Source organism: Carassius auratus, chromosome 23 (assembly GCF_003368295.1).
Source record: "Carassius auratus strain Wakin chromosome 23, ASM336829v1, whole genome shotgun sequence".
NCBI classification, from domain to species: domain Eukaryota; kingdom Metazoa; phylum Chordata; class Actinopteri; order Cypriniformes; family Cyprinidae; genus Carassius; species Carassius auratus.
The window spans coordinates 17,742,793-17,770,751 of record NC_039265.1 but is presented as its reverse complement, the minus strand read 5'-3'; the positions used below and the strand labels follow the sequence as shown (position 1 = coordinate 17,770,751).

Genomic DNA, 27,959 nt, shown 5'->3' with positions numbered 1-27,959 from the left:
GCGTCCGCCATGTTAGTGATGGCAAGACTGCCTTAAAACCTAAAACAAATGAAAGTAAACGGGGGAGCTGCGGTTTTTACTGAATAAAAACACCATAACGTTCTCACTTAACAACCAATTTCAGAGATTAAAAAACAGTTAAAAAAAACTTTGCCTCCAGTTGTTTAGTAAGGTTTGGAAAATTATTAATTGAAAGCTCACATTTGTCTCACTTGATGATTTATATATATATATATATATATATATATATATATATATATATATATATATATATATATATATATATATATATATATATATAGAAAATCTTCTGAATCAATCTCAGCTCAAGAAACACATTTTATTTAAGTTTTCAGTTCTGCCTTTCTCTGGGAATAGAGTGGTTTATTTGTGAAGACAAAACCTGACTAATAAACATTAATTCCCCACCACTTCCCTCAAGATTTTCTATTTTATTCAATTAATGAGTCAAATAATGTAAAATACTTGACGGTGCTTGCTTGACATTTTGTTCTATAATGCACATTAAACACACTCATGCAGAAAACACTCATTTTGAAACAGTGGTTTGTTTTTCCATATATGTTGGGCGGCACTTTGGAGCCTGTTTGCGACTCGGTTGATTCAGATCGGCACTTCGGAGCTTGTTCGCGACTCTGTTGACTCAGATCGGGACTTCGGAGCCTGTTCGCGACTCTGTTGATTCAGATCGGCACTTCGGAGCATGTTCGCGACTCGGTTGATTCAGATCGGCACTTCGGAGCCTGTTTGCGACTCGGTTGATTCAGATCGGCACTTCGGAGCCTGTTCGCGACTCTGTTGATTCAGATCGGCACTTCGGAGCCTGTTCGCGACTCGGTTGATTCAGATCGGGACTTCGGAGTCTGTTCTCGACTCGGTTGATTCAGATTGGCACTTCGGAGCCTGTTCGCTACTTGGTTGATGCAGATCGGCACTTCGGAGCTTGTTCGCGACTCTGTTGATTCAGATCGGCACTTCGGAGCCTGTTCGCGACTCTGTTGATTCAGATCGGCACTTCGGAGCATGTTCGCGACTCGGTTGATTCAGATCGGCACTTCGGAGTCTGTTCGCGACTCTGTTGATTCAGATCGGCACTTCGGAGCCTGTTCGCGACTCGGTTGATTCAGATCGGGACTTCGGAGCCTGTTTGCGACTCGGTTGATTCAGATCGGCACTTCGGAGCCTGTTCGCGACTCTGTTGATTCAGATCGGCACTTCGGAGCCTGTTCGCGACTCTGTTGATTCAGATCGGCACTTCGGAGCCTGTTCGCGACTCGGTTGATTCAGATCGGGACTTCGGAGCCTGTTCGCGACTCGGTTGATTCAGATCGGCACTTCGGAGCCTGTTCGCTACTCTGTTGATTCAGATCGGGACTTCGGAGCCTGTTCCTGACTCTGTTGATTCAGATCAGCACTTCGGAGTCTGTTTTTATTATCGTGTGACGGTTTGTAGGTGTCCAATCTGTCGATGAGTCAGGTATGTTTTCTTCTGTCCTGATGTGAGAGTTATGAGAGTTGCCCGCTCCAATATGGCGGCGATGTTGACGTGCGGTCGAGCGGCCAATTAGGCGTCTAGGTATTTATATGTCTATGCTTGTATACAGAGCCATATAGAGCTCTATATGGCTCTGGTTGTATAGTAAGTTTTAACCGAGCGGCAACCTCGCGCTCTCTCTCGTGAGGCCAATAAGGAAGTGACTAAAACTGCAAATCATCGACTGGCCGCTTGAGGCTGGCTGCAGAAGAGAGTCAGTCCCATAGACTCCCCATGTTAAAATGCCCAACTTTACAGCAGAAAAAAACATGTTTAAAGCCTGGTTCAAAAAATGATTTTGGTCTATATTGCTAATTTTGCCCTTCATGACAACTGTGAGGGGGGTGAATTTTTTTATAACTCATCCGTTTAAATTATATTAAGCCTTAAAGTTCTGCATAATTAAGGGCGTGGCCACTTGAGTGACAGGTGGATTGCCGCTGCTGACAATGCCGTCGCGCTAGGTGAGCGTGGCTTCATCAATCAGCTCCCGCCTTTTTGCCCATTTTCGATTATCCGGGAGAGTCGTGCGGTGACGCGCTGCCAAGATGCCAAACAGAAACGAGCATGATAGGTCCAAGCCACCAGCGCTGTGAAAAGTAACAGTTACCACGTGACATGTCTGTTTTAGTTTACTTTACTAGTGGACCTGGTAGTAATTTATTCATGAATAATAATTATAATAAAATACTGTATTACCCATTAAATTGAAATAAACAGTAAATAATTAAAATAATCAAATTGTTCTTTAGAAACAAAAATGGGCCACTACGCCACGCCCACATCGGTACCCGATGAAATTCTATTGAATTCTACTCTCTTGTCATGCAGTGGCGTGAAGTTGTTTAGCTTGTTGTGCTAACCGGTGTCTGATTGATCCACTATTTGAACACTTTAAAAAGTCATAGCTTACTTTTGGTTTACATCCCTTGTAAGCTGACTGACATGCACCCCTCAAGTGTTCATATCCGGCTAAAGTACAGTCAACGTTAGTGTTTGACCATCAGTCTCTTGTAAACATAAAACATTCATTTCTGAGCTTTTCAAAGCTGTCAAGATGCCCGAAATCAGAGTTACGCCTTTAGGTAAGAAGTTGACTTGATTTTTAAATAAAACTTATTAAAAACGTTAATAAATAAGAAATTATTAAATATATAAGTTAATGCTTAACAAATAATATTGTGCAGTATTAGTAGTTGGTGTGTGTGTGTGTGTATATATATATATATATATATATATATATATATATATGTATATATGTATATATATACAGAAATAAATATAATATAAATGTTCATATAAATATGCTTTCTAAATGTGTGTATCTGTTGTTTTGCAGGGGCTGGTCAGGATGTTGGCCGCAGCTGTATTTTGGTCTCCATCGGAGGCAAAAACATTATGCTTGACTGTGGGATGCATATGGGCTACAATGACGATGTGTGTTACAACAGTTATTGCTATCTTCATTTGTTTGTATTTTGAGCATAATAGTTGAAGACTATCCCCTTAACTTTCTGTGTTCATTTTCAGAGACGTTTCCCAGATTTCAGTTACATTACTCAAAACGGTCGCCTCACCGAATTCTTGGACTGTGTTATTATAAGGTTAGTTTGTATTTGACATGTTATGTGACTGTTGTGTGTTTTTTTTTTTTTTTTTTTTTCTCCACTGTGATTTATATATATATTTTTGTTCTGTTCAGTCATTTCCACCTGGATCACTGTGGTGCTCTTCCTTACATGAGCGAGATGGTGGGTTACGACGGGCCCATCTACATGACCCACCCCACCAAAGCCATCTGCCCCATCCTGCTGGAGGACTTCAGAAAGATCACCGTAGACAAAAAGGGAGAGACCAACTTCTTCACTTCACAGATGATCAAAGACTGCATGAAGAAAGTTGTGCCACTCAACCTCCACCAAACAGTTCAGGTGAAGTTTACAATTTTTACAATTCACATTAATGAAGTTAATTAATTTTATGTATTGTTATAAATAAAAAATAACAAAAAAAATCATTTTAGTAAACTTATGAATGATTACGGAAGTCGTGGCCTAATGGTTAGAGAGTCGGACTGGCAATCGAAAGGTTGTGAATTCGAGTCTCGGGCTGGAAGGAATTGTAGGTGGGGGGAGTGCATGTACAGTTCTCTCTCCACCTTCAATGCCATGACTGAGGTGCCCTTGAGCAGCATAAATGGATGCCCACTGCTCCGGGTGTGTGTTCACAGTGTGTGTGTGTGTTCACTGCTCTGTGTGTGTGCACTTTGGATGGGTTAAAAGCAGAGCACAAATTCAGAGTATGGGTCACCATACTTGGCTGTATGTCACGTCACTTTCACTTTCTTTAATGAATTTTAAGTGTTTTGTTATTGTAAAATTTCCTTATTGAAAATGTTGAAAAACATTTTTGTCTTACAAATAACGTAATCATCAAATTAATTTATAAATATTTGTAATATTTTTATTTATATTTAAATAAATATTAATATATTTTATTTATTTCAATCTACTGTTAATGCATTTTTTTTATTGTGTAATAATAATAATAATAATAATAATAATTGTAATTGTAATAATTATTATTCAGTTATGCATGTTTTGTGATATTTCTTTCATTTCTTATTTTCTTTATTGTAATAAAATAATTACATTTTAAAAATAATTTTTTAGATGCATAATAATATTTTTAATTGAATATTTTTTTTGTTTATATGTAGAATGTATTTAGATGTTCTGATGGATTTTGCTGTGGTACACTTTCCCCACTGAAAAGCCAGAATTGTATTTAGTCTGATTTAATAATAATAATTGTTTTGCATGTTTTTATTTTTTTTTCCAGGTTGACGAGGAGCTTGAGATCAAAGCGTACTATGCAGGTCATGTGCTGGGAGCCGCCATGGTTCAAATCAAAGTCGGCTCAGAGTCTGTCGTCTACACTGTGAGTGTCACATTGATAATTACATACATACTCCAATTTTAAGATGTTCCAGCTGATGACATCATTTGCAAATGATATATAAATCTGTTGTTATAGGGAGATTACAACATGACACCAGACAGACATTTAGGGTGAGTAAAATCTCTTCCTTTGTCATTATTTTATGTACATTTTGGTTCGATTAATTCCGGTTAAATTAAGTCAGGTTTAAATTCTTAGAGCTGCTTGGATTGACAAATGCCGGCCAGATCTTCTGATATCAGAGTCCACATACGCCACCACGATCAGAGACTCCAAACGCTGCAGGGAAAGAGATTTCCTCAAGAAGGTCCACGAAACTGTGGAAAGAGGAGGGAAGGTAATTAAGGCACATAAATATATGTAGAATTCAGTGGGTATTTATCCACTCATCCAGATTTTAAAGCCTTTTTTAAAAGTGTCTTTGTTCTGTTCATCCCGGTGTCTCTGTTTTAGGTCTTGATTCCAGTGTTTGCTCTGGGAAGAGCACAAGAACTCTGTATTCTGTTGGAAACATTTTGGTGAGCTTGTACAGTCGTTTGCTGCGTACAGTTTTTGAATACGTTTAATATAGTGAATTCTGTTAGAACACACTTAAAAGCTCTGTGTTGAAACAGAATTGTGTGTAATTGCTGGCTGTTCGTTTTACCAGGGAAAGAATGAATCTGAAAGCCCCCATTTACTTCTCCACCGGTCTGACTGAGAAAGCCAATCACTACTACAAGCTCTTCATCACCTGGACCAATCAGAAGATCCGCAAGACCTTCGTACAAAGAAACATGTTCGAGTTCAAGCACATCAAAGCCTTTGATCGCTCGTATGCTGATAACCCTGGACCAATGGTGAGACGGCTGCAAAGAAATGTATATAACTGATCATTTATCATTGAATCTGCAAGCCCACAAAGAGATATTCATGCATTTTTATTATAAAAAATATTATCTATTTTAATTTCATATTAAATGATACATGTAGAAACTTTCTAGAATATTAAGTAGTATAAAAAAAGTGGATTGATTTCTTTAAATCTGATTTTCTACTATTAATATTAATAAAAAAAAAATATCTAATACATATACTCTGATAATTGATACATTATTAATGGATGTTTATTGCAAAATTATTATTACTATTATTTGTATTATGATGATGGTTAAATAATGCATATAGGAGCCTTTTAGAATATTAAACATGACGTGTTAAATCTTATTTTTTTAATTTTTTTTTTCCTTATTTTGATAAACATTTAATTTGTATGAGTTACATAAAAAAAAATCAATTTTAGTATTTAAAATGATTTCCTGCTAATAGGTTGTTTCATCCGTCGCTGAATAAATCAGTGAAAAGTAAATCTTTTTGGTTATCAGAATCAAAAGGGTTGAGATTTGGTTTGAATCTTGATTGCCAAGGCCTCTGATTTTAAGTCCTAGGTAGAGCTAGCTTTTTCTGCTGTTACAGAATTATCAAAAAATAGTTGATAGATTGTTGGAAAGTGGAATAAATGAGTTCATGGTATTCTGGAAAATCAGAGACATTGTTATTCTGTTCCCTCAGGTTGTGTTTGCCACCCCTGGAATGTTGCATGCTGGCCAATCTTTACTGATATTCAAGAAATGGGCCGGCAATGAAAAGAACATGGTAAAACCCCTTATGTTACTGAGACTTGCGTATCACTTCAACTCATTCAAAGCCCGCTTTGGCTCGAAATAGAAGATATATTTATTAAGTTGAATATATTTATTTTCTAGGTCATCATGCCAGGGTACTGTGTGCAAGGCACTGTGGGACACAAGATCTTGAATGGACAGAAAAAACTGGAGATGGAGGGAAGAGCAACGGTAATAACTGGCACTGATTTTAACTGAGCTTCACTAGATGGCATCAGAGAACTCTGAGCTGTAGTTTATATTATCCACAGTTTCCCATAATAATCTTTTCATTTTTACCCTCTCTAACCACACTTGAACTTTATTTACGTCAAACCTCTATAATTTACATATGCATCTCTGGATTTAAGTCTCATGCACTAAAATTTTCAAATACTTAATATGAAAGCATTAATATTGTGAATTGTTGCCATTAAAAATACCTGTTTTCTATTGTAATATATTTTTATAATAATAATGATAATAATAATAATAAAATAACTGAGCAGTAAATCAGCATATTAGGAAGATTTCTAAAGGATCATGAGACTGGAGTAATGGATGCTTTAGGAGTAATAACAGGGATAATTATATTTCAAAATCCAGTATAGAAAACAGTTATTTTAAATTGTAATGATATTACAGTTTTTAGTGTATGTTTAATCAAATAAAAAGGGAAAGTGATGTGACATGTGGCCAAGTATGGTGACCCATACTCAGAATTAGTGCACTGCATTTAACCCATCCGAAGTGCGCACACACACCCAGAGCAGTATAAATGCAGCCTTAGGTGATCATAGAAGACTTCTTTATAGCCATAAAAAAAAAAAAGATAATTTTTTCCAAACTGTTTGCTGGTGTTGTATGCGGGGTGTGTGTCTTTAGTTGGATGTGAAGCTACAGGTGGAGTACATGTCCTTCAGTGCTCATGCTGACGCTAAAGGCATCATGCAGTTGATCCGCATGGCAGAACCCAGAAACATGCTGCTGGTGCACGGAGAGGCCAAGAAAATGGAGTTCCTCAAAGACAAGATCGAGCAGGAGTTCAGTAAGTCATTTCAACTTTGGACTGTACGGCATGCTTGCTAATTTCCAGTTTTGTGATTTTATTTATTTTTTTATTGTGAACTTTAGGGATACAAATACAACACAGAATTGTGGGATATGATCACTTTAAATAGTGTAAATAGTTTGTAAATAGTTTTCATGTTGTCTTTGTGCTGATGTTTTACCCCATGCAGGTATCAGCTGCTATATGCCAGCCAATGGAGAGACGACAAGCATAGTGACGAACCCCAGCGTCCCCGTGGACATCTCGCTCAACCTGCTGAAGAGAGAGATGGCTCTCGGAGGTGTTTATTGACTCCCACCGACTCCTTTAGTTGACCTGAAATGCCAAAATGTCTTTTTGTCATGTGGTTATGTGGGTCTTGTAGTTTTATGCTTTTCCTCTTTTAGTTTGAGTTTCTGGATCCCATATATAATATAAGCATGCATTATTGATTTTACACCGTGCACAAATTAAACTGATTTTTGTGTTTACTTTTATTTGGTATGACACATTCACTAACTGCAATATATATATATATATATATATATATATATATATATATATATATATATATATATTTAAACATTAACATACAAATACATTGTGACAGGATTTCTTATGAAACTGTTACAGGTCCCTTGCCTGATGCTAAAAGACCTCGCACCATGCATGGGACATTAATAATGAAGGACGATGTAAGTCAGTTTATTTATTCATCATTTATTTGACTAATATAAGGTTTCAGACGCTGTTTTCTGAATATGTGTGTCTGTGTAGAGTCTGCGGCTGGTTTCTCCAGAACAGGCTCTTAAAGAACTGGGTCTCAGCGAACACCAGCTGCGCTTCACCTGCCGTGTGCTGCTCCACGACCCCCACAGCGACACCGACACACTCGGCCGCATCTACACACACCTCAAGAGGTCAGCAAACTATACCACACACACTTTTCTGTTGCAAAAATGGATGCAGTTAATCATGCATGTAACAGGGTTCACTTAAAAATGTTAGAAACTTTTCTAACTTTTTTTAATTGAAATAAAGCAGAAATACAATTCACGAGTTCACACTTACATACAATTGGGAGGGTAAGATTTAATGCGTATTTGGCGTGCTGTCCGGAGGGAGGGCTCCGAGCTCGGAGTTCGGCCCGAACCCAGAGTACTCCCCCCTACCCTATGTAAGTGGTTTAGGATTAGAAGTGTGGAGAAGGGGTGGTGGGGGGATGCTGCGAGACTGTCAAATGAATTGAGGTGAGACTGCTGTATATATACACCTCTTACCATTGATTGCTGAGTGCTCTCCACCTGTGTTAATTATCTGCTCGTGCTTCTCCCGAACTTTGTTAATAAAACATCATTTCACGAGTTCACACTTACATACAATTGGGAGGGTAAGATTTAATGCGTATTTGGCGTGCTGTCCGGAGGGAGGGCTCCGAGCTCGGAGTTCGGCCCGAACCCAGAGTACTCCCCCAAAAAGCTAAATAGCAGAGGACAGCCGCCGAACTAAAAGACCCCCCAAATGAGTGCCGCGTTTGGCGTGCTGGCGTCTCTAGAAAGGGTCTGAAAGTTTGGCCAGTGGGCCTGTGGTGGCGGCTCATTGTGCCTGGACTGATAGGCCCTGCCGACTTGCAACGGGGACCGATCAGGCGTTTTATTTATTTATTTATTAGTAGTAGTATTATTAGTTTTATTAAATTTTATTTATTTATTTATTTATTTTTTTTTTTTTTTTTTTTTTTTTTTTTGGACAGAAAGAGAAAAACAGGAAGAGAGAAAATGAGAGCTTGACCGGGAGATTTTCTCACACTGCGTCCGCTTTGAGACCAATGCTCGCTGGACGAAAGAGAAACAGAAAAGAGAGAAAATGAGAGCTTGACCGGGAGATTTTCTCACACTGCGTCCGCTTTGAGACCAATGCTCGCTGGACGAAAGAGAAAACGTAAGTGCTCTACCGGAAAAGTTCTCGCTTTGTCCGCTGTGAGACCGAATGCTCGCTGGACTGAAAGAGAAACAGAAAAGAGAAAAATGAGAGCTTGACCGGGAGATTTTCTCACACTGCGTCCGCTTTGAGACCAATGCTCGCTGGACGAAAGAGAAAACGTAAGTGCTCTACCGGTAAAGTTCTCGCTGCGTCCGCTGTGAGACCGAATGCTCGCTGGACAGAAAGAGAAACAGAAAAGAGAGAAAATGAGACCTTGACCGGGAGATTTTCTCACACTGCGTCCGCTTTGAGACCAATGCTCGCTGGACGAAAGAGAAAACGTAAGTGCTCTACCGGAAAAGTTCTCGCTGCGTCCGCTGTGAGACCGAATGCTCGCTGGACAGAAAGAGAAACAGAAAAGAGAGAAAAATGAGACCTTGACCGGGAGATTTTCTCACACTGCGTCCGCTTTGAGACCAATGCTCGCTGGACGAAAGAGAAAACGTAAGTGCTCTACCGGAAAAGTTCTCGCTTTGTCCGCTGTGAGACCGAATGCTCGCTGGACAGAAAGAGAAACAGAAAAGAGAGAAAATGAGACCTTGACCGGGAGATTTTCTCACACTGCGTCCGCTTTGAGACCAATGCTCGCTGGACGAAAGAGAAAACGTAAGTGCTCTACCGGAAAAGTTCTTGCTGCGTCCGCTGTGAGACCGAATGCTCGCTGGACAGAAAGAGAAACAGAAAAGAGAGAAAATGAGACCTTGACCGGGAGATTTTCTCACACTGCGTCCGCTTTGAGACCAATGCTCGCTGGACGAAAGAGAAAACGTAAGTGCTCTACCGGAAAAGTTCTCGCTGCGTCCGCTGTGAGACCGAATGCTCGCTGGACAGAAAGATTAACAGAAAAGAGGGAAAATGAGACCTTGACCGGGAGATTTTCTCACACTGCGTCCGCTTTGAGACCAATGCTCGCTGGACGAAAGAGAAAATGTAAGTGCTCTACCGGAAAAGTTCTCGCTTTGTAAGCTGTGAGACCGAATGCTCGCTGGACAGAAAGAGAAACAGAAAAGAGGGAAAATGAGACCTTGACCGGGAGATTTTCTCACACTGCGTCCGCTTTGAGACCAATGCTCGCTGGACGAAAGAGAAAACGTAAGTGCTCTACCGGAAAAGTTCTCGCTGCGTCCGCTGTGAGACCGAATGCTCGCTGGACAGAAAGAGAAACAGAAAAGAGAGAAAATGAGACCTTGACCGGGAGATTTTCTCACACTGCGTCCGCTTTGAGACCAATGCTCGCTGGGCGAAAGAAAAAATTTTAACCATAGCCTGAGTTTGTCGCGACATGCTTGATTTATGGAAATAAGTTCCTCTAGTGAGTGAACGGAGGACGCGAGTGAGAGGAGATGTGATATAAAGGGGCGGCCCTGCGGAATGATGCGCATTGCGAAATTTAAATGTCCAAGTAGGGATAGGAGTTCGCGTTTTGAACAATTTTTTATATTTTTTTTTTTTTTTTTTTTTTTTTTTTTTTTAGAGAAAGCAGAGGAGATGAGAATTATTCGGTCAATTTTCTCTTTGGGCAGGGATGCTTGGAATTTGTCTGAATCTAAATTAATTCCTAGGAACTCGATTGATGTAGCAGGGCCCATGGTTTTTTCTTCTGCGATGGGAATTCCTAGCTCAGAAAAAACGTTTTGGACTGTGAGCATGTGCGCATCTGGGATGGCATTGGGAGGCGAGACTATTAAAAAATCGTCTAGCAAGTGAATGAGGTGGGGAATGGCGTAGTTGTTCGCCAAAATCCAGCAGACGGCTTCTGATAGCATGTCGAAAATTTTTGGGCTGCTTTTGCATCCGAAAGTTAGACGCACTGCGAAGTAATATTTCCCGAGCCAGCAAACTCCAAATAGATGCCATGAATCTGGATGTATAGGCATTACTTTGAAAGCAGATGTAATGTCAATTTTTTGCAAGCCAAGCACCCCGACCTACGATTTTGATTAAGTCGATAGCCTGATCTATGTCGTGGTATTTCAACGAAAATTCATCGAGAGGGATCAAGCTGTTTATGCTTGGGAACGGGGAATTGTGCGGGGCTGACAGGTCGATTATTAGGCGTTTTTTGCCCGAGAATTTCCTTGTAGCCACTCCAATGGGGCTAATACGAAACAGATCAAATGGAGGATTGTCAAACGGACCGATCATGAAGCCTGACTCAACTTCTCTTTTGATCAGTTTGTTTACGACTTCAGGTTCTATGAGGGCAGATTGAAGATTATTACATGTGATGTTTTGGGAGAGTGGGCACTCTACGCCGGGTTTAAAGCCATTTTTTAGGCCTGATAGCAGATAATGAGTAAATTCGGCATCTGGATGATGAGCTAGTTCGAAGTGCATGCGCAGAATATTTACAGGAGTCGCCAAATAATTTTTTTTTTTTTTTTTTTTTTTTTTTTTTTTTTTTGATTTTTTATTCACAGATTTGTAAACTGGACATACAATGCGGGCATGAGCACCGCCACAGAAATTACAGATGTGCATAAACCGGCAGCGCGATCGGTGACATTTACCCTTGTTAAAATGGTTACAGGGCTGTCGGCTTTCGTCGAAGGGAGAATCCTGGTTTGCGTGGGTGGTTGCTGCCCGAGGCACGTAGCTGGTGGATTTAGCGGTGTTTGTTCCCTCGTAGGGAAGAGTCGAAGGGTTAACCTGCGGGCACGATGCGGTTGCGTGCGTAACTGACCTGCAAACTGCGCAAGTGATGTTTTTGCAGCCTAAAAACACTCTGCTGTGGAGATCGGAGTCGAGTGCGCCCAGGGACGGACTGGCAATCGGGAATACCGGGAACAATCCCGAACGGCCGGTCCATTTAAGGCCGAATCGGCCGGTGGTCAAATTTTTTATTATTATTTTTTATTATTATTATTTATTTTATATGATACGCTACCGTACCTGCCTGTGGCCGGCCGCTCAGCTGCAGCGGAACGCAGCTGTGTCTGTCTGTGTGTGTGTGTGTGTGTGTTTCAAACTGGGCCAAACCAATACTTCCAATCTTAAGGGGGGATACGAGCGGCCCCTCCCAACTTGGACTGATCCTCGTATTTCCTGACATCCGATTGGCTCAAAGGCGCCGATCAAAGGAGTTTACTTGGTTAGGTTTGAGTTTGTGTGAATGCAACAGAGACAGAAGGAAAGAAGAGAAAAAATAAGAATGAAAATGAAAAAAATGTTGGCACAAGAGGCAGCTAAATGTGCCAAATTAACGGACCTTTTCCGCACTGAAAAGGGTGTTGTGGCAGGAGGTGCAGATGAGGAAGGACCCAGCAGCATGGATAGGACAGGTGCACGATTAAGCCGGCGAGCGGCGGCGACACGCTGGCTGGCTGACTGTGCGTGAGCGTGGCGTTTCTGTTGAGTGTAAGCTGCGTGGTGTTTGCGTAGCGTTTTCCATGTCTTTGCCTGGTCTTTGCACACCAGAAACGTGTCTGACGCAGCGCTGCTGCTAGGTGACATAATATGATAAGACTCTGGTAAAAAAATATAAAAAAAAATAAGCCTCTGGTGATACATTTGCTTAAATTACATTTATATCTTCATTTATGTCAAAACCTAGAGACTCTTAAATATCAAAATGTAATTTATTAATATTTATTCGTGTCAAAATGACATAAACATCTTTTCCTATTCTATTTTGGCTGGAAACGCTTCCAACACGCTTGTCATACATTAAAAATACATAAATAGTCAGGGATGCATGACACAATAAAGCCCCAGACTTAAATAAAGCCCAAAGACTTATACCCCGAGGAGGAGCAGCAGCAGCAGGAAGAGAGAGGAGGAGGAGAAGAGAGGAATAGGAGCAGGAGAGAGGAGGAGAAGGAGCAGCAGGAGGAGAAGAGCAGGAAACAGACAGGTAGAGGGGCAGTGTGCAGGGCTGGGTAGGCAATCATATTAGGCATATCAATCAATCAATCAAAGCTTTATTAAGAACACGCACACAAAAATAGAAAAATACAGCACAATGTTACATATTTACATAAAGGATAAAATGCCAATAGTTCCACATACTAGATAATAACCTGACTGAAGCACAGATTGAATTAGAAAATGTATTATTCTTTGTCATATTTATTACTCATGTTCTTCTCATGCATATGTTATGTAGCTGTACAATCAGTAAGCAGAGACAGGGTCCAGCAGAGGGGAAGCTGAGGCAGGGAGAGTTGAAAGTGAGTACACACACACACACACACACACACACACACAATCTCTATTGTATGGGACTGCATTGTAGTTTTTGAGTATGAGTGGGTGTGAGTATTTGTAACTATTTTATCACTCCGACTGACTGTACACATGACATGCTGGTAGTTCGCAGTATACTGTGTGACTTATGTGTCTGAGATTAGGTTTTGCTGACCTGGTTGTGTTCAGTGCAGTGGACTTGCTTATACAACCTGAGGAGGCAGGTGTTATCCTAAAGTTTCTTGAAGGTCTTCAGCGTAATCTGATTGTCTTTATACCATAAAAACACTATTAGAATGAAAATAACTGCAAAAAATCCTGCTCGTGCACCAAGGGCACTCGCGTAAAAGGCCTCTCCGTCTTAAAGTCCCGGGCTGAATTTCAGTCCCAGTACGTCCCTGAGTGCGCCCCAGTATGCGCTTTGATTCCACTGTGCGACTCGCACTGCACTTTTTGCTGAAAATAGTTTATGGTACGTGTAGAAATGCCCACCCCCATAGGACAGCGCGAGCTCAGCTATGATTGCTTGATAATCGTTCAGTTCGCGCCGCCTGTGGGGGAAAGCTGAACAGATGATTTCAGTGAAACGGGAAAAAGCAATTGCAAACTCAGGAAATGAAAGAACGCGAGATGAGTGGTGTGTTTGTATTTTTTAGGGTAACTGAAAAATCACCGCAATCTATACGGCGGTCTGGTTCCGCTGCGGGGAGTAGAGGGAGAAGAGAGGAAAGATCTATGTCCGCACCTGACAGGATCTGTGCCCGGATGCTTTGGGATACCGGTGGTGGTTCCATGACGACTGCGTTGGATGGCACGGGCATCGGAGTCGCTGTGAAGAGAGAATAAGGTGATTTATTTTGTATGAGAGAGCTAGGAAGGGTATGATCCGGGGCTGCGAATGTCGGCGGCGGCCTCACGCTTAGATGACCTGCTGTGGTTTGAAAAGGAAAGTTAGTTGGAGGGTATGACGAACAGGGAGCATAATAATTTGAAGCGTGGGCTTGAACTGCAAGCGGAGGCGGGCCTGCGCTTGTTTGAGCTACTGGAGCCGCAGGCCACTGGAAGTGGGCGGGGTTATAACCTGGTGGGTAGAATTGTTGGTATCCTTGGGTCTGTGCTGGTAGCAGCGATGGCCTCGCGCTAGTGTCTCCAACGGGGGCTGTCGGCCACTGAAAAGAAAAAGGGTTATGTATAGCAGGATTATGAAACTGAGTGGCTGTGGGGGGGCCGCTGGGCCTGGCTGCATGCGGCACTGTGGCAGCAGAAACCGTGGTGGAGGGCTGGGCCTCATCGGGAGGTGGGTGTGGACCTGCCATGGCGGAATCTGGGGCGCGGCCTAGGCTCGCTGAAGACTGGTTTCTGCGGCTCGATGGGCGAAGCGAGCCGGATCCTGTGCGGGAACACGACGGTGGTAGCTGGGCAGGCGAATTTTGGGCCCTGCGGGCTTTGCTCTGCCTGTGGGTCGTTTTTGGAGTCGACTGTAGGGAAACGTACAGATCATACAGCTCCGCTTTGTTCATTTTTCGCGAAGCCTGTATGTCTGAGTTGCCGAGCGCTTCCCTCAATCCAGCTACGGTCCACTTCCCGATAGGTGGGATCGTCGGGACGGCCGAGCGGTAGGAGGAGGCCGGGGAAGAAGGTGGAAGCCTTGCCGGGGGCGGTGAAGACTGGCCTCGACGTCTTGGTGAGCGTAGGGCTGTTCGGGCCGGTGTGCGGCAGCGTGAAGAAGCCTGGGGCTCAGGTGCGACGTCCGGCGTTGGAGGGATGGTCGTTGGACCAGCGGAATGTGAACGTGCATCCTTGGTGGTGTTTCCGTTCTCATCAGATGAAGAGCTCGATTGTGACATAATGGCAGAGCTGGAACCAAAAGCTACTAACTGCTGCGAGACTGTCAAATGAATTGAGGTGAGACTGCTGTATATATACACCTCTTACCATTGATTGCTGAGTGCTCTCCACCTGTGTTAATTATCTGCTCGTGCTTCTCCCGAACTTTGTTAATAAAACATCATTTAAATCGAAATATTAGAACAGATTAGAAAAATGTAATTAATCCTAAATTTAAAATAATAAAGGCTGAAATGCCAGATTGCTTACTAGAAATGAATAAAAAGAAAACGTCATCTAAAACTGCAACTGAAATAAGAACAAATAAAATCTAGATAGAAGTAATTCTAAAAAATAATGACAAAATGCAAAACATTGAAACATATGAAAAATTAATTAATTAAAGCGTATTCTAAATATTTATAAAAACTGTAATAGATTATATAAATAACGCAAAAAATGACACTGGTATGTATATTACGTAAAGCAAATTTTTCTAACCTTCAGATTAATTGAAGCTTGAAGGTCGTGTTTTTCCAAGTCCACAGTGGTGTGGGATGTGTTAAACGCTGAATTAACACTTAGGGGTTGGGTGAGACTTCTTGAGCAGTTTTAACTTCGGAGACACAGTTTTGTGACGTGAAAATGAAAGGAGACTAATGGAAACGGGGCTCAAAATGCCACTGCAAAGTACAGCTTTATTTAAGTTGGGGGAAAAACTTTATTTTTCTTAAAAAGTTGGTTGAGTCACTGCCGATAGCCGTGTGTGCAGCACGCTGACCTACAGCACTGCTGCGCTACGAGCGTCCCGAGATCGAGTCCCAGCTCGTGGACCTTTCCCAATCCCTCTCCCACTTCACTGAACTGTCCTATCAAAGCAAAAAACACAACTCTGCATGCGTCCATCCATCAGAGTTTATGTTCTCAGAAAGTGAAGCAAACTATGAAAGTCTGATTGATGAACAATTTATTCTTATAAACCTTTTTTAATTAGTTAAAGAGAGGCCTGTAGATAGACTGATGCAAGTCTCCAAAAACCTAAAATGATTGCAAGTTTTATTTGATTCTAACTTTCCTGAATAAATGACTCTCTGAATAAATGACTCCAGCTCTGAATCATTTACTGCAAGTTTGACACTGCTTCATATAACAAAGTGTAATTAAATATCCACGGCAAAGCTTTGGTATAACTACAATGGAGTTTTAGTGCCATGTTAAAGATTACAAGGTTCAAGTTCAATAATATTTAGCGAAAGTTGAAATTATGAGAATAAAATTGTAGCAATGTGAGAATAAAGTCAAAATCTTTTGAGAATAAAAAATACAAATTACGAGAATAAAGCCAAAATATTTTGAGAATAAAGTCAAATGATGACAAATTCTTAAAAATATTATAATTTAATACATTTCTATTATAATTTATTAATTGGTACGATTTAATTTTTCGTAATTATTCTCTGAAGATTTTGACTTTATTCTTGAAACTTTCCGATTTTATTCTCTTAATTTCAATTTTCTTGTAAAATGTTGTCATTATTCTTGTAATTTTTCGACTTTATACATTTTTTTACGACTTTAATCTCGTAATCTTATTTTTTTATTTTTTATTATTGTTATTCAACTTGGCACTAAAACGCCATTGCATGTAATCAATTTAAATCAATTCTAATAAATTCAAATATTTGAATTTTTTCGAAGTTAAAAAAGCTATTTCACATTCTTGGTACTCAGTCATTTCACCCAAATGTTCGCCCCTCAGTGAATGACACATTTACCTTTCCTCCAGCCACAGTGTAAATGCCAGTCCCTATGGGCAGCTATAAGGTTTGAGGTTCCTATATGTGCATGAACCACACATGTGGTTCATACTTTCAGAAAGGTCTCATGAGAGGTGAAGTCTGTTTTTCATTCTCTCTTACAGTGTATTGAAAAGTTACAGCATCCAGCACGTCTCAGACGGCACCGTCATCGTGGAATCCATCGTTATTAAAGTGACATCCTCGGCCGAGGAGCCCAACCTCAAAGTCATTCTGCTCTCCTGGAGCTATCAGGTGAACAAATGTGATGATCTAAATCTCTAATAATTGAATCTGGATTATATTGTCTCAAGTAAGTTATATTTTGGGTTTGTTTATGTGGAACAATGCACTTGTTTTTTTTTTGGCTTGTGGTCACATCAGGAATTTACAGCACCTCACTGCCCACAAGGGGAAATTATTGCACTTATGTTTCCAAACCAAGACTGGTGTCACCAAGTGCCTGGCTTAACAAACATGCATAAAATCACATTCTTCAGTATATTGCAGGCTGTCACAAATGGATTGCAATTGAAACAGCAACAAGTGTGTGAGAAAGTGTGAATATGTGTTGTCACCTTCTCACGTGGTTTACATTACATTTGTCTAATATTGCATCTTCTAAAAATGTCTCTGACCGCACCAAGACGCACTCAGTGGATTCAGAGCTTGTACTTAATTAGACTCTTTTTTTAAATAAGCTTAATTTGAATCCGCAGCGATGCAATGGATTGATCAAAAATGACCGTAAAAGCATTTAGAATGTTACAAAAGATTTTTTATTTCAAATAAATGCTGTTCCTTTGAAGGTTCTATTCTTTAAAAAATCCTGGAGAAAAAAATAAGAACTTTTTCTTGAGCAGCAAATCAGTATGATAGTATGATTTCTGAAGCTCAAGTAACACCGAAGACTGTAGTGATGGCTGCTGAAAATTCATCTTGGCATCAGAGAAATAAATTACATTTTATTATGAATAATATAAAATGTATTAAAATAGACATCTGTCGTGTAAAGTGTAATAACATTTTGCAAGTATGACAGGTTTTACTAAATTTGGCTGAAATGAATGCAACCAAAAAAAACTATATATCACATTTGAGATGTACAATGTTAGCTTGTTTCTCATTGTGTCCCTCAGGATGAAGAATTGGGGAGTTTCTTGTCTACGTTGTTAAAGAAAGGTCTGCCTTCGTGACCGGAGACACTTGATGACATTTGATGTTTGTCGTCGGTTAAGAGAAATGACAATAAAGGTTTTTTTTAGTAAAATTGACAGAGCTGTGATTTGTGAAAATATATTTATTTCTTAGCTGCAGATAAAAGTTAAACAATTTTATTTATTTTTTTAAAAAGGTCAGTCTTCATAATTTGAGACAAAATACAGTGATGATGATACAGACATTTACATCTACTAATATATGTAATATTTCAAAGGTAAGAAACGAGACAAAAAAAAAAAATTCCATGAATCACTGAAATGACAGTCGGTAAAATTCAGAGCCGACTCAATTGGGAATCAGTTTAGCTTCCAAGATGGTAAAAAAAGCCAAATATTGGCCATCAATAAGTTTCCTTGTTTGATTTTGGCACTGTATTAGTACAGTTATATGAGAAAAATCCTGACTCCGATTCTTCAAGCCACACTGGAGTCCATATTTCTGTATTGCAGTTTTTTTTTGGCTTTATGGATTAATTTTAGGTGCTTTCTTTCCTCTCTTGAAATAGTTCATTTGGAACGAAGCTTTCAGAAGCTCAAAATCTATTGGAAATGGAATAAACACCCATTTTCTTCTTCAGCCTCAGTCTTTTGGGCCTCCACTTGTAGTGACCCGTGGCAAAGTAGTACAGAAGCGGGTCCAAGATGCTGTTTAGACTGACCAGAGCCATGGTCACCCTACGGAGGATGAAAATCATGTCATTCTCTTTGATGTTTTTCAAGCGTGTCATGAGGTACGCAAGATGCACGGTGTGATAAGGAAGGAAACACAGAAGGGTGATGGTTAGGATGGCGTAGATGATCCGCCGTGCCCCGCGGGCGGTGGAGTTGTTGATCCGGGCGATGCGATGGGCCACGATGGGGTAACAAACCAGGATGACCGCAGAGGGCAGAAGGGATCCAAAAATAAGACTGCTTATGCTGTAGGGCGCCAAGTCGCTCCACTCTTCTTGACTGAAGCCCTCAAAACACATGTTCCCTTTGCTTGATAATGGGCATTTTAACATTAACACCAACATAGCCGACCCAGAGACCAACCATACAGCTGTGCTCACCAGCGCTGTGAGATTCGTGTTGCGAAGCTTCAGGTAGGTGTGAGGGTGGAGGGTGGCGATGTAGCGGTCCACACAGATGCAGGTCATGAAGCTGATGCTGATGTAGATGTTGGCGAAGAAGATCGTACCTGTGGTGCGACACATGGCATCGCCAAATATCCAGTTGCTGTCATTGAGGTGGTAGTGGATTCGAAATGGCAGGGCGAACAAGAAAATCATGTCAGCCACGGCCAGGTTTATGATGTATATGTTTGAAGGAGATTTCTGTTTGATTTTAAAGATGAAGTAATACAAAGCACCGAGGTTTCCAATCAATCCGAAAAACAAGACCAGACTGTAGACGGGTGTAAAGAGATAGCGCTGGAAATTAATTTGGAGTTCGGTTATGTTTTCCATGTCCTTGGGTAAATAAGATTTTAGAGATCTGCTCACATCAACTGCCAAGATGACTTGCTAGAATTATGATAAATGCATTGTTCGTTATTTGAGTTAGTACTGTGCTTTTCGGTTCCCCATCGGGATAGAGGTGAAAGTCCGTGAGTTTCTGCTGTGAAAAGAAAATATTAGTGGAGTTTATCATGTACTGTAAATCACCCTAACGTGAATTGCACAAAGTGTTTATCATGCAAACAGCTGCCAGGTACAACATTAGAATTTTTACAAGTACACAAAATGAGTTTGCTACATCATGTAAAAACGTGTTGTGGCTGCACTTCTAAAACAGTGAGAAGTATATTTAATCGTTTATGGATGAATTGATCAATTGACTTCCATTATAAGTGCCTCATTAAGAAATGAACGTTGTGAGGTAATCAACGAGTGCTACCGATGGAGTATAACTGAATATTCAGTTAAAGCAAAAACGGATTTTTATGGCGATTTATAATTTAAGAAACGTATTAATTTATACAAAAAAAATATGAAATTGAAGCATACATCACACTCACAAATTAATTCAAATAACTTTGATGTAACTTACAGTAGAAGCGTCCTTAATCCCGTCGACCCCGAGTTAATGTAAAAAGCACATTATTTTCAGAGCAAGTCTTATGAAAGCTAGCTGTTGTTTTGTCAGTGGTGGAAACTTATTGTGAGTACTGTGGTTTTACGCGGTGATATGAAAAGACAGAACAGGAAATCCAGAAAATGCTGCCTCCCCCGGTGTTCTGAGGGCGCTGTGGGGGACATGCAGACATTTTAACCCGTGCATTACATGTTCCACTCAATGAACTATTGTGTCTAGACACTTTAAAGGTGGAAGTGTAAAATGAGTCACACTGGAACTGAAGGGTGGTCGTATACTGCATTGACTGAGAGTGAAAGGGCACTGTACGACCAATATAGGCCTATGAGTCGTTACTCTCTTTTAGCTTATCGCATTGCTTCTTTTCTGTTTTTGTTACTCTTGTGTAGAATCAGATTTGCAGATTTAAATTAGTCTCTGAAACCTAAAAAAAAAAATTGACTTTATGTGATAAACATCTCCAATCATTGATGGTCTAGACACTAGATGGCGCTTTAAAGCTGTTATAACGATATTATGGACTAAAAGCAACATTTCTTCAACCCAACCAAATTATATTTTATCATATATATCAAATTTCATCTGCTATTATTTTGTATGATAATGGTGCTTTCCAAGGCAGTCATTACTAATACTATTACTATTTTAACAAATTAAAGCCCTAAATAATCTAATCCTTCATGTGTTGAAAATTCGATTTGATTTTTTTCCCAATATATATTTTAAAATATATAAAATTAATATTTTTGAATGAAGTGTTTAAAAATATACTTTGCCCACAATGAAGGCTTATTTCAATCCAATAAAAAATAATTAATTTAGTAGCTACAGACTCATGAGGACAATCAATTTCATTTAGGATTCTGTAAAAGCCATCGTGCTGAATGGAAAAGGCTGCGTTGAAGTTTGAATCAGAGAGGACAAGAATGAGATTTGTGTTTTGGTTTAAGGGCCACATTGTGTCTGATGGCCTTTATGTAGTGACAGATGAATTCAGTGAATACAACCCCATCACATTCCACACTTCCTGTGAGGATGAGCTTGGCATTCATGATGGAAAAGGGCTCTGAAATGAAGCTTTTCCGTTGTGAAATTTATAAACTGATTGTGAAAGAACAGCATTTTGTTGGTTAGCATTTCAGCTCTTGATACAGTAAGTGGCTGAAAATCAATAGGATAAAGTGCAGATAAGCATGTTTTATCAAGATGATAAAGAAACTATGCTTTAACTATTAAGATAGCATGGAGAGATCTGAAATAGTCTTTCTTCCCTTCATTTTTAAAAAATGTATTATTGAATTGTCTAAAATTACTGTTTACATTAAAAAGTTAATTTAGTATCACAGATATATTATTTTTTATATCTGAATTAGTTTTTATTTTTTTATAATTTTTTAACATGTCTGTATAGCTATTAGAGCAGTAACAATTTATATTTGGATGCTTTCACACAAAGTTGCATTGCATTCAAGTACATGATATTTTGGTTACACTTTACATGAAGCCTTTATATAATGAATTATACATTTTTAATGCATTTTTAATGCATGAATTATGTCTTTTAATGCACCTCATACTGCACTGGTGTATAATTATAATAATGTATAATAATTGTACCAATAGTTAGCCTAATACATTATAAAACCATTAATTTATATATTTATATTTACATACTTGGAAACTAGAAAACACAAGCCAAACTTACAATTTCAGACATTACAGTGAATCTGCAATGTATCATAATGCAATTGCACTTGGTTATAATTATTTATGAAAAGATAAATACAACACTTATATATATATATATATATATATATATATATATATATATATATATATATATATATATATATATATATATTACATATATTACAGACTTATGCACATAAGTCTGTAAATCTTAAAGCAAGCATAAGACATAATGCTTTACAAAGTCATGCTACAAAATGTTGAGAGAGGATGTTTGCACTGAACTGCATGACAGATTATCTTTGATGCATTCATCTGTAATGTGCTGTAACTTAAGGATGTGGTGCTTTGACCATGCTCCTTGTCCTTTAAGCATATCCACTGGCTTTCTTCAGCAACTGAAGCATCTCGATGCCGAATTAAAAGTGCCAGGATGATAAAACTGTTAAATCACCAGAAATTCAAAAGAAACTGAAATTGAGCAGTCACCTTCTGTAACATCCTGCCCTACATGTGACCTCTCATCTAATGGTCTGATGAATGTGAGTAGTATGTTTAATTGGAGAGTTGACTTCATCTAATGTTGGGAATCTGACCTATAAATAGGAGCAGATGGTGTTTCCCGCCCTAACCACCTGCTCAAGAGAAGCTTAGGATTTTCTGGAAACCATGAGAGGTCAGATGCTGTTTGTTTGGCATGTAGAGAGTCGCATGCTTGTAAGAATCCATTCAAACACTAATTGCAACAACATATTGCTTTTCTTATTGAGTTTACAGAAAGCGTAATTCCCAAACTGAATCACATGTATTCAGAATTTCCTTTGACTTCTTGTGTTCCAAATTAGTAGTTAACTCTAAGTTGTAATGTGGCAGAAAAACTTTGTATGTTGAATTATTGTTAGGGAGGAAAAAGAATATACCAAATATGTCATTATGATTCAACCCATGGTTTAAAAATATAGGTTGAGCTGAACTTGAGAAACAGATGAGTCAGATTCAGTGACTAATCATTCAGACTGGATTTGTGAAGTTTTATTACAAGTTCAGACTAAAAGTAAACCGTTCTGAATGCATTAACACATCAAATAAGCCTAAAGGGGTCATATGATGTGATTAAAATTTTTCCTTTCTCTTTGGAGTGTTATAAGCTCTTGGTGCATGAAGAAGATCTGTCAAGTTGCAAAGACTATAGTCTTAAAACCAAAGAGATATTCTTTATCAAAGTTAAGACTCTGCCACACCCCCTAACACATCTCGTTCAAACACACCCCACATATCTACATCACGATGTGGAAAAATTTGTGTAATGCCGCCCAAAAAAGAAGGCGTGGTTTCAGTAACACAGTTAGTGTTGAAGCAGTCATGTCAGAGAGATGCTGTTTTTTTTTTGTTTTGTTTTTTTTAAATAGAATAATCATCTACCATATTTATATATATATATATATATATATATATATATATATATATATATATATATATATATATATATATATATATATAACAAAGAGTAATAAATCAATTCCATTAGTTGTTATCAACAACATGAAGTTCAAATTACATCAAAGCTTCCCAAACTGGGCTTGTGAAGGAACATGCAGGGAGTTTATGAGTTTAATGAAAAGCTAATAATGAATTAAATCATAAAAATGTTCAGTTAAAACAAATAACCATAACCAACATCAGTGAACCAAGAACATGCAAATGAAAAAAATAACCGACTGAGTGATAATTTAAATTAAGATGAATGTGTTAATCAGTAGTTAATGCAATATTGAAACACTTCTTAATAAAAATAAAATGATATTTTCAAATCAAGTAGTAAAATGCTTTGTAACCACCTGACTTTCTGGGAATATATAAGCAGTATCTATTTTAGAAAGGAAGATTTAAAAAATAAAAGGAAGGATTAGGGAGAATCAATATGAATAAATATTACCATTGTGTAAACGTAATAAATAAAAAATAACTAGTCTGATTATGAGCATTTTCAAATGTAATTTAATCTAATTACAAGTACTTAATTTTTGGAATCTGATTATAATCCAGATTGCAAGTAATCAGTTAACACCCAGCTCTGTAAATATTATCATGCATTAATGATTTTACAGCATAAAAAAAATATTTAAAAAAATGCACGCATCCACCAACTGCAAAATAACAAAATGTAACAAAAGGTTTGCACCATTTTGAATCTTATTGTTACAATTGTCCAGATCCTTCATGCTGATCCTAAAAATACAACTAAAATAAACTCTGGCCTGGTCAAATAATCCAATTTACATCATATTTGCAATATGTTTCTCATTGCTACTTCCATTTTTCAGACCCATTAAATGTTTAATTGCTACCAGATGGTCTAAAAACCAGCTTTATGGGTTTATTTATTTATTTTAACTGTTATAACTTGGCATTTAAAAATGCACTTGAGACTTAGTTTAAAATGTTGGCATAGGGGTCTGTCATAGTCTCATATGTTCTGGTGACTTGGACTGAGCTGCTGAATCTATTTTATTGGAGCTAAAGGATGTTTAGTAAAATTTAGTAGGCTATGTTGCAAGACTGAGTTATTTCCTGCTAATCAGTTCTGAACGTTTGTCTGTGTAGCCGTTGATTCACTGAGATGATGAATTGTTGCCAGTTTGTGGTTCTGATGGGAAGAATTTGAATCTCATGGAACAGAAAAACTAAAAAAATCAGACTGCAGAGACTAAAACACTTCCCACAAAAAAGGCCAGAGTATGTACTAAAAAAATGCAAACACACTGAGGATGAATAATGGATCAGAGACAGACCGAATTAGAGAGAGAGAGAGAAAACATGCATAATACACTGTTGGCAAGAAAGTGGCTGAATCACTCCAGTGGCTTTGAGTTGTAGCACCTGCAGTCAGAAATGATACTGTTACATACGGTGTGTAATCAGTGGAGAGTTTACATCTTCCAGCTGGAGAAAGAGGGAAAGAGAAAAAGAGAGAGCGCTGAGAAGTGCTGGGATCAAAAGTAGGTCATTCTCCCTGAGACTCGCATCTCTCGCAGCAAATCCCCCAATCCACACTGCTGCAGCACATGTGCCTGAGATGAGAGAAGAACCGACAAAATCGGAGCCGACAGGACACGGCCACAATACAGCTGCTCATGCGCTCTGTTGTTCTGCTTTGGCCTATATTGACTCGTTTCTGTCTGTCTGTCTGTCTGTCTGTCTGTCTGTCTGTCTGTCTGTCTGTCTATCTATCTATCTATCTATCTATCTATCTATCTATCTATCTTATGCCGAGGTGTCAGACATGAGCTATTAGAATTTCCTTTATTCTGAACGGTTTATTCTGAATAATCTGCCCCATTAATGAGATATTAAGATGTAGAATTCTTTATGGAATGCCAGCAAAAATAATGGAACAACTTCAACAGAAGAGATGGAATACTTCTTGTAAATCTCTCTCTCTCTCTCTCTCTCTCTCTCTCTCCTCTGCCTTTTTTCATTACTAATTTAGATTGCTGACTCAACAGATACCAAAAAAAAAAAAAAAAAATCCAGCTTTGATCTGTGAAAGTTGTGGAGAAAGCTCTGGGGAAGGGAGACAGGAGAATGGGAAGTCTCACTGGATTTGAAAGCGCTCTAATTTTAACACCCGTAAGAGAGCAGAGGAGGTTTGGCATGTGAGACGCAGCTGGAGGCTGAGAGCAGATACAGACACAGACACATGTGCTCTGGTGTCCTCACCATCTCACAGCGGCTGATTCCATCACTGCTGGTGTCCCGAGGCCCGGAATCAGCATTTCAGTCATGCTGAAATGGAGAAACTATTTGCTGTTTGTGTTTAGTCACAGGAAGGTTTTGACTGAAGCTGGCCTGAGTCACTCAAATGACAACACCATGTTGGAGCAGCAGCGTTTCGGGAGACCCGAGTTCAAGTCCCGGCCTGAGGTGCTTCATGATCCCATTCCCCTCTCTCCTTTACTTCTCTTCTCAAACTATCCTGTCAAAATATAGGTAAAAGGGCCAAAACTGTCATTTTAAAAGACAATACAATAGGCTTATCTGGGACGTTATAAGCTTTAATAATGGGGATTGTTTCTGAAAATATAGGACTATACATTTTAATCAGAATTAGTAAATGATCTAAGCTTCTTTATTGCTGCATCGAGTGAACCTCTGGATGATTGCTTATGGATTTGACTATGTAATCAAATTTACCCCTTTAACAGATTTATTTCTGTATGTATACATGCATGTAACTCAAAAAGATTTAGATTCACGCTTAGAACAAGAAAACACAATGTTTAAAAACTTATTAGAGGTACTTTATGCAGTTTTGCTTTTAAAGTTAATTTTAACATATTTTAAGGATGTTTAGCTGTTTTATCTGGACATTAATGCATTTTAAGTGTTCAATTTTATTGTTTGCTTAAATAAAAGTGAAGTGTTTCAGTGTAGTGTTTGCCTGTGGATAACTCTGCAACATTGTAGCACAAATGCTCAGTGATGAATTATGCTCTGATGATTAAGACTTTGAGCTAGACATTTGTTCTAAATCTCAGTATGAGCAATAACAATGTGACTTAACTTCCTAGCCCACCTCAAACAAACTGTCACGGACAGTCCAAGCCTCTTCTGACATCTCAAGTGTGGAAAAAAGGGAATGACATCATTCCAATTTATGGGCATGGCTTTCCCTGCGTGGGACAAGACTGAACAATAGCTTTCTATAAAGGCCCGGAGTAAAATCCGCGGGCCTGTCCCTCCCCCAGGCTGCCCCATTTCCTGTGAATAAATAATGCCCTCTATTTTTGGCTTCAAAAAGGAAATGCGGGCTTTTGAAATGCTCTAATTTGGTTCTTGCCATAAAAATGCCATTAGAACAATTGACATGTTCATTTATCTAAATGCTGGCCATCTACTCATGAATGACCTTGTGGATTACAAAGAACAATAGAGATAATTATGAAGAGCCCATTCCAAATATGTCATTTAATTAAGTAGCTCAACTGTGATGTTTCAGATTTAGTATTTTAGTATCTTCTCCAGTGTATGCATTTATTTAATTAGTAAGGTGTGTGTGTGTGTGTGTGTTTAATTCAATTCAATTCAGTTCAAGTTTATTTGTAATGTCGCTTTTTATGATACAAATCATTGCAAAGCAACTTTACAGAAAATTAGGTTTCTACAATATTAAATAGTAGCTTATCAGTGTTGACTGACAGTTTATGTGCATATGACAGAAATTAAAGAAAAATTAATAAAAGACGTAGTTAACCAGAGGATGAACACTATTAACAGCAATTATGATATGATGCAGTCACACTTATAGCAATATTTGTTAGTTCTGTATGTTGTTTCAGGGTTAGCATCATCTGGGGTCCTCTGAAGGGTTGACATCATCTCTTCTCATGTGTTCTGGATCCAGACTGGAGCTTGTGTAAATCCTAGTTACCACGGTATGTAAATCCCGTGGTAAAACAGAAAAACAAATAGAGACATAATTAGTGTAGCTGCTGTTCCAACCAAGTAAAATTTATTAGTTTAACCCGAGCTAAAGACTAATAATCTGCATTTGATCAGATACAACTGCAGACACAAATTATGAGATGCATTATTTGAATACTTGGTGAAAGAGATGTTTTTAATCTAGATTTAAACCGAGAGAGTGTGCTTGAACACCGCACATTATCAGGAAGGCTATTCCAGAGTTTGGCAGCCAAATGTGAAAAAGCTCTACCTCCTACAGTATACTTTGCTATCCTAGGAACTACCAAAAGTCCAGTGTTTTGTGACCTTAGCTAGGTAGAAGGCTAGTTAGGTATGCAGGAGCTAAACCATTTAGGGCCTTACAGGTAAGTAATAATAATTTGTAACTGATAAGGAACTTAATAGGTAGCCAGTACAGAGACTGTGAAATTGGGGTAATATGATCATGTTTTCTTGACCTGATAACGACTCTAGCTGGTGCATTTTGGACTACCTGTACTTGTTTAT

General features: G+C 38.9%; 2 protein-coding genes across 8 annotated transcripts; one reads left to right on the top strand and one right to left on the bottom strand.

Annotated features, from left to right (window-relative positions):
* Positions 1–2,361: 2,361 nt before the first annotated feature.
* LOC113041599 (integrator complex subunit 11-like) lies at positions 2,362–26,783 on the top strand. Of its 6 annotated transcripts, XR_003275420.1 has the most exons (18): positions 2,362–2,640; positions 2,895–2,992; positions 3,086–3,159; positions 3,258–3,486; positions 4,397–4,495; positions 4,592–4,626; positions 4,715–4,853; positions 4,970–5,034; positions 5,166–5,355; positions 6,068–6,151; positions 6,262–6,351; positions 7,045–7,207; positions 7,401–7,511; positions 7,844–7,905; positions 7,988–8,130; positions 13,299–13,362; positions 14,970–15,283; positions 17,127–17,261. XR_003275420.1 is itself a non-coding variant. In XM_026200220.1 (17 exons), exons 1-16 carry the CDS (start codon positions 2,613–2,615, stop codon positions 14,222–14,224), a joined length of 1,800 nt encoding a protein of 599 aa, XP_026056005.1. In that variant the 5' UTR covers positions 2,362–2,612; the 3' UTR covers position 14,225; positions 17,127–17,243. The 6 variants fall into 6 exon arrangements, 5 of the variants coding, with proteins under 5 accessions (XP_026056005.1, XP_026056004.1, XP_026056007.1 ...); XM_026200220.1 differs by lacking the exons at positions 13,299–13,362; positions 14,970–15,283 and adding an exon at positions 14,035–14,225 and having other exon boundaries at positions 17,127–17,243; XM_026200219.1 differs by lacking the exons at positions 13,299–13,362; positions 17,127–17,261 and adding an exon at positions 14,035–14,225 and having other exon boundaries at positions 14,970–15,094.
* Positions 18,331–20,951, bottom strand: LOC113041605 (lysophosphatidic acid receptor 4-like). 2 transcript variants are annotated; one of them, XM_026200232.1, is made up of 2 exons: positions 20,253–20,951; positions 18,331–19,820 (listed from the first exon to the last, which is right to left on the bottom strand). In XM_026200232.1, the coding sequence occupies exon 2, from the start codon at positions 19,667–19,669 to the stop codon at positions 18,755–18,757; it is 915 nt and encodes a 304-aa protein (XP_026056017.1). In that variant the 5' UTR covers positions 19,670–19,820; positions 20,253–20,951; the 3' UTR covers positions 18,331–18,754. The 2 variants fall into 2 exon arrangements, with proteins under 2 accessions (XP_026056017.1, XP_026056018.1); XM_026200233.1 differs by having other exon boundaries at positions 18,331–19,817.
* Positions 26,784–27,959: the final 1,176 nt, after the last annotated feature.

What these genes read in the sequence shown, in the direction of transcription:
- LOC113041605 (XM_026200232.1), bottom strand. Translation starts at nt 19,669, where the DNA reads ATGGAAAACATAACCGAACTCCAAATTAATTTCCAGCGCTATCTCTTT.
- LOC113041599 (XM_026200220.1), top strand. Translation starts at nt 2,613, where the DNA reads ATGCCCGAAATCAGAGTTACGCCTTTAG. An exon ending in CCGGCAATGAAAAGAACATG is followed by an intron (nt 6,152 to 6,261) that starts GTAAAACCCCTT and finishes TTTATTTTCTAG; the next exon opens with GTCATCATGCCAGGGTACTG. An exon ending in AGATGGAGGGAAGAGCAACG is followed by an intron (nt 6,352 to 7,044) that starts GTAATAACTGGC and finishes GTGTGTCTTTAG; the next exon opens with TTGGATGTGAAGCTACAGGT.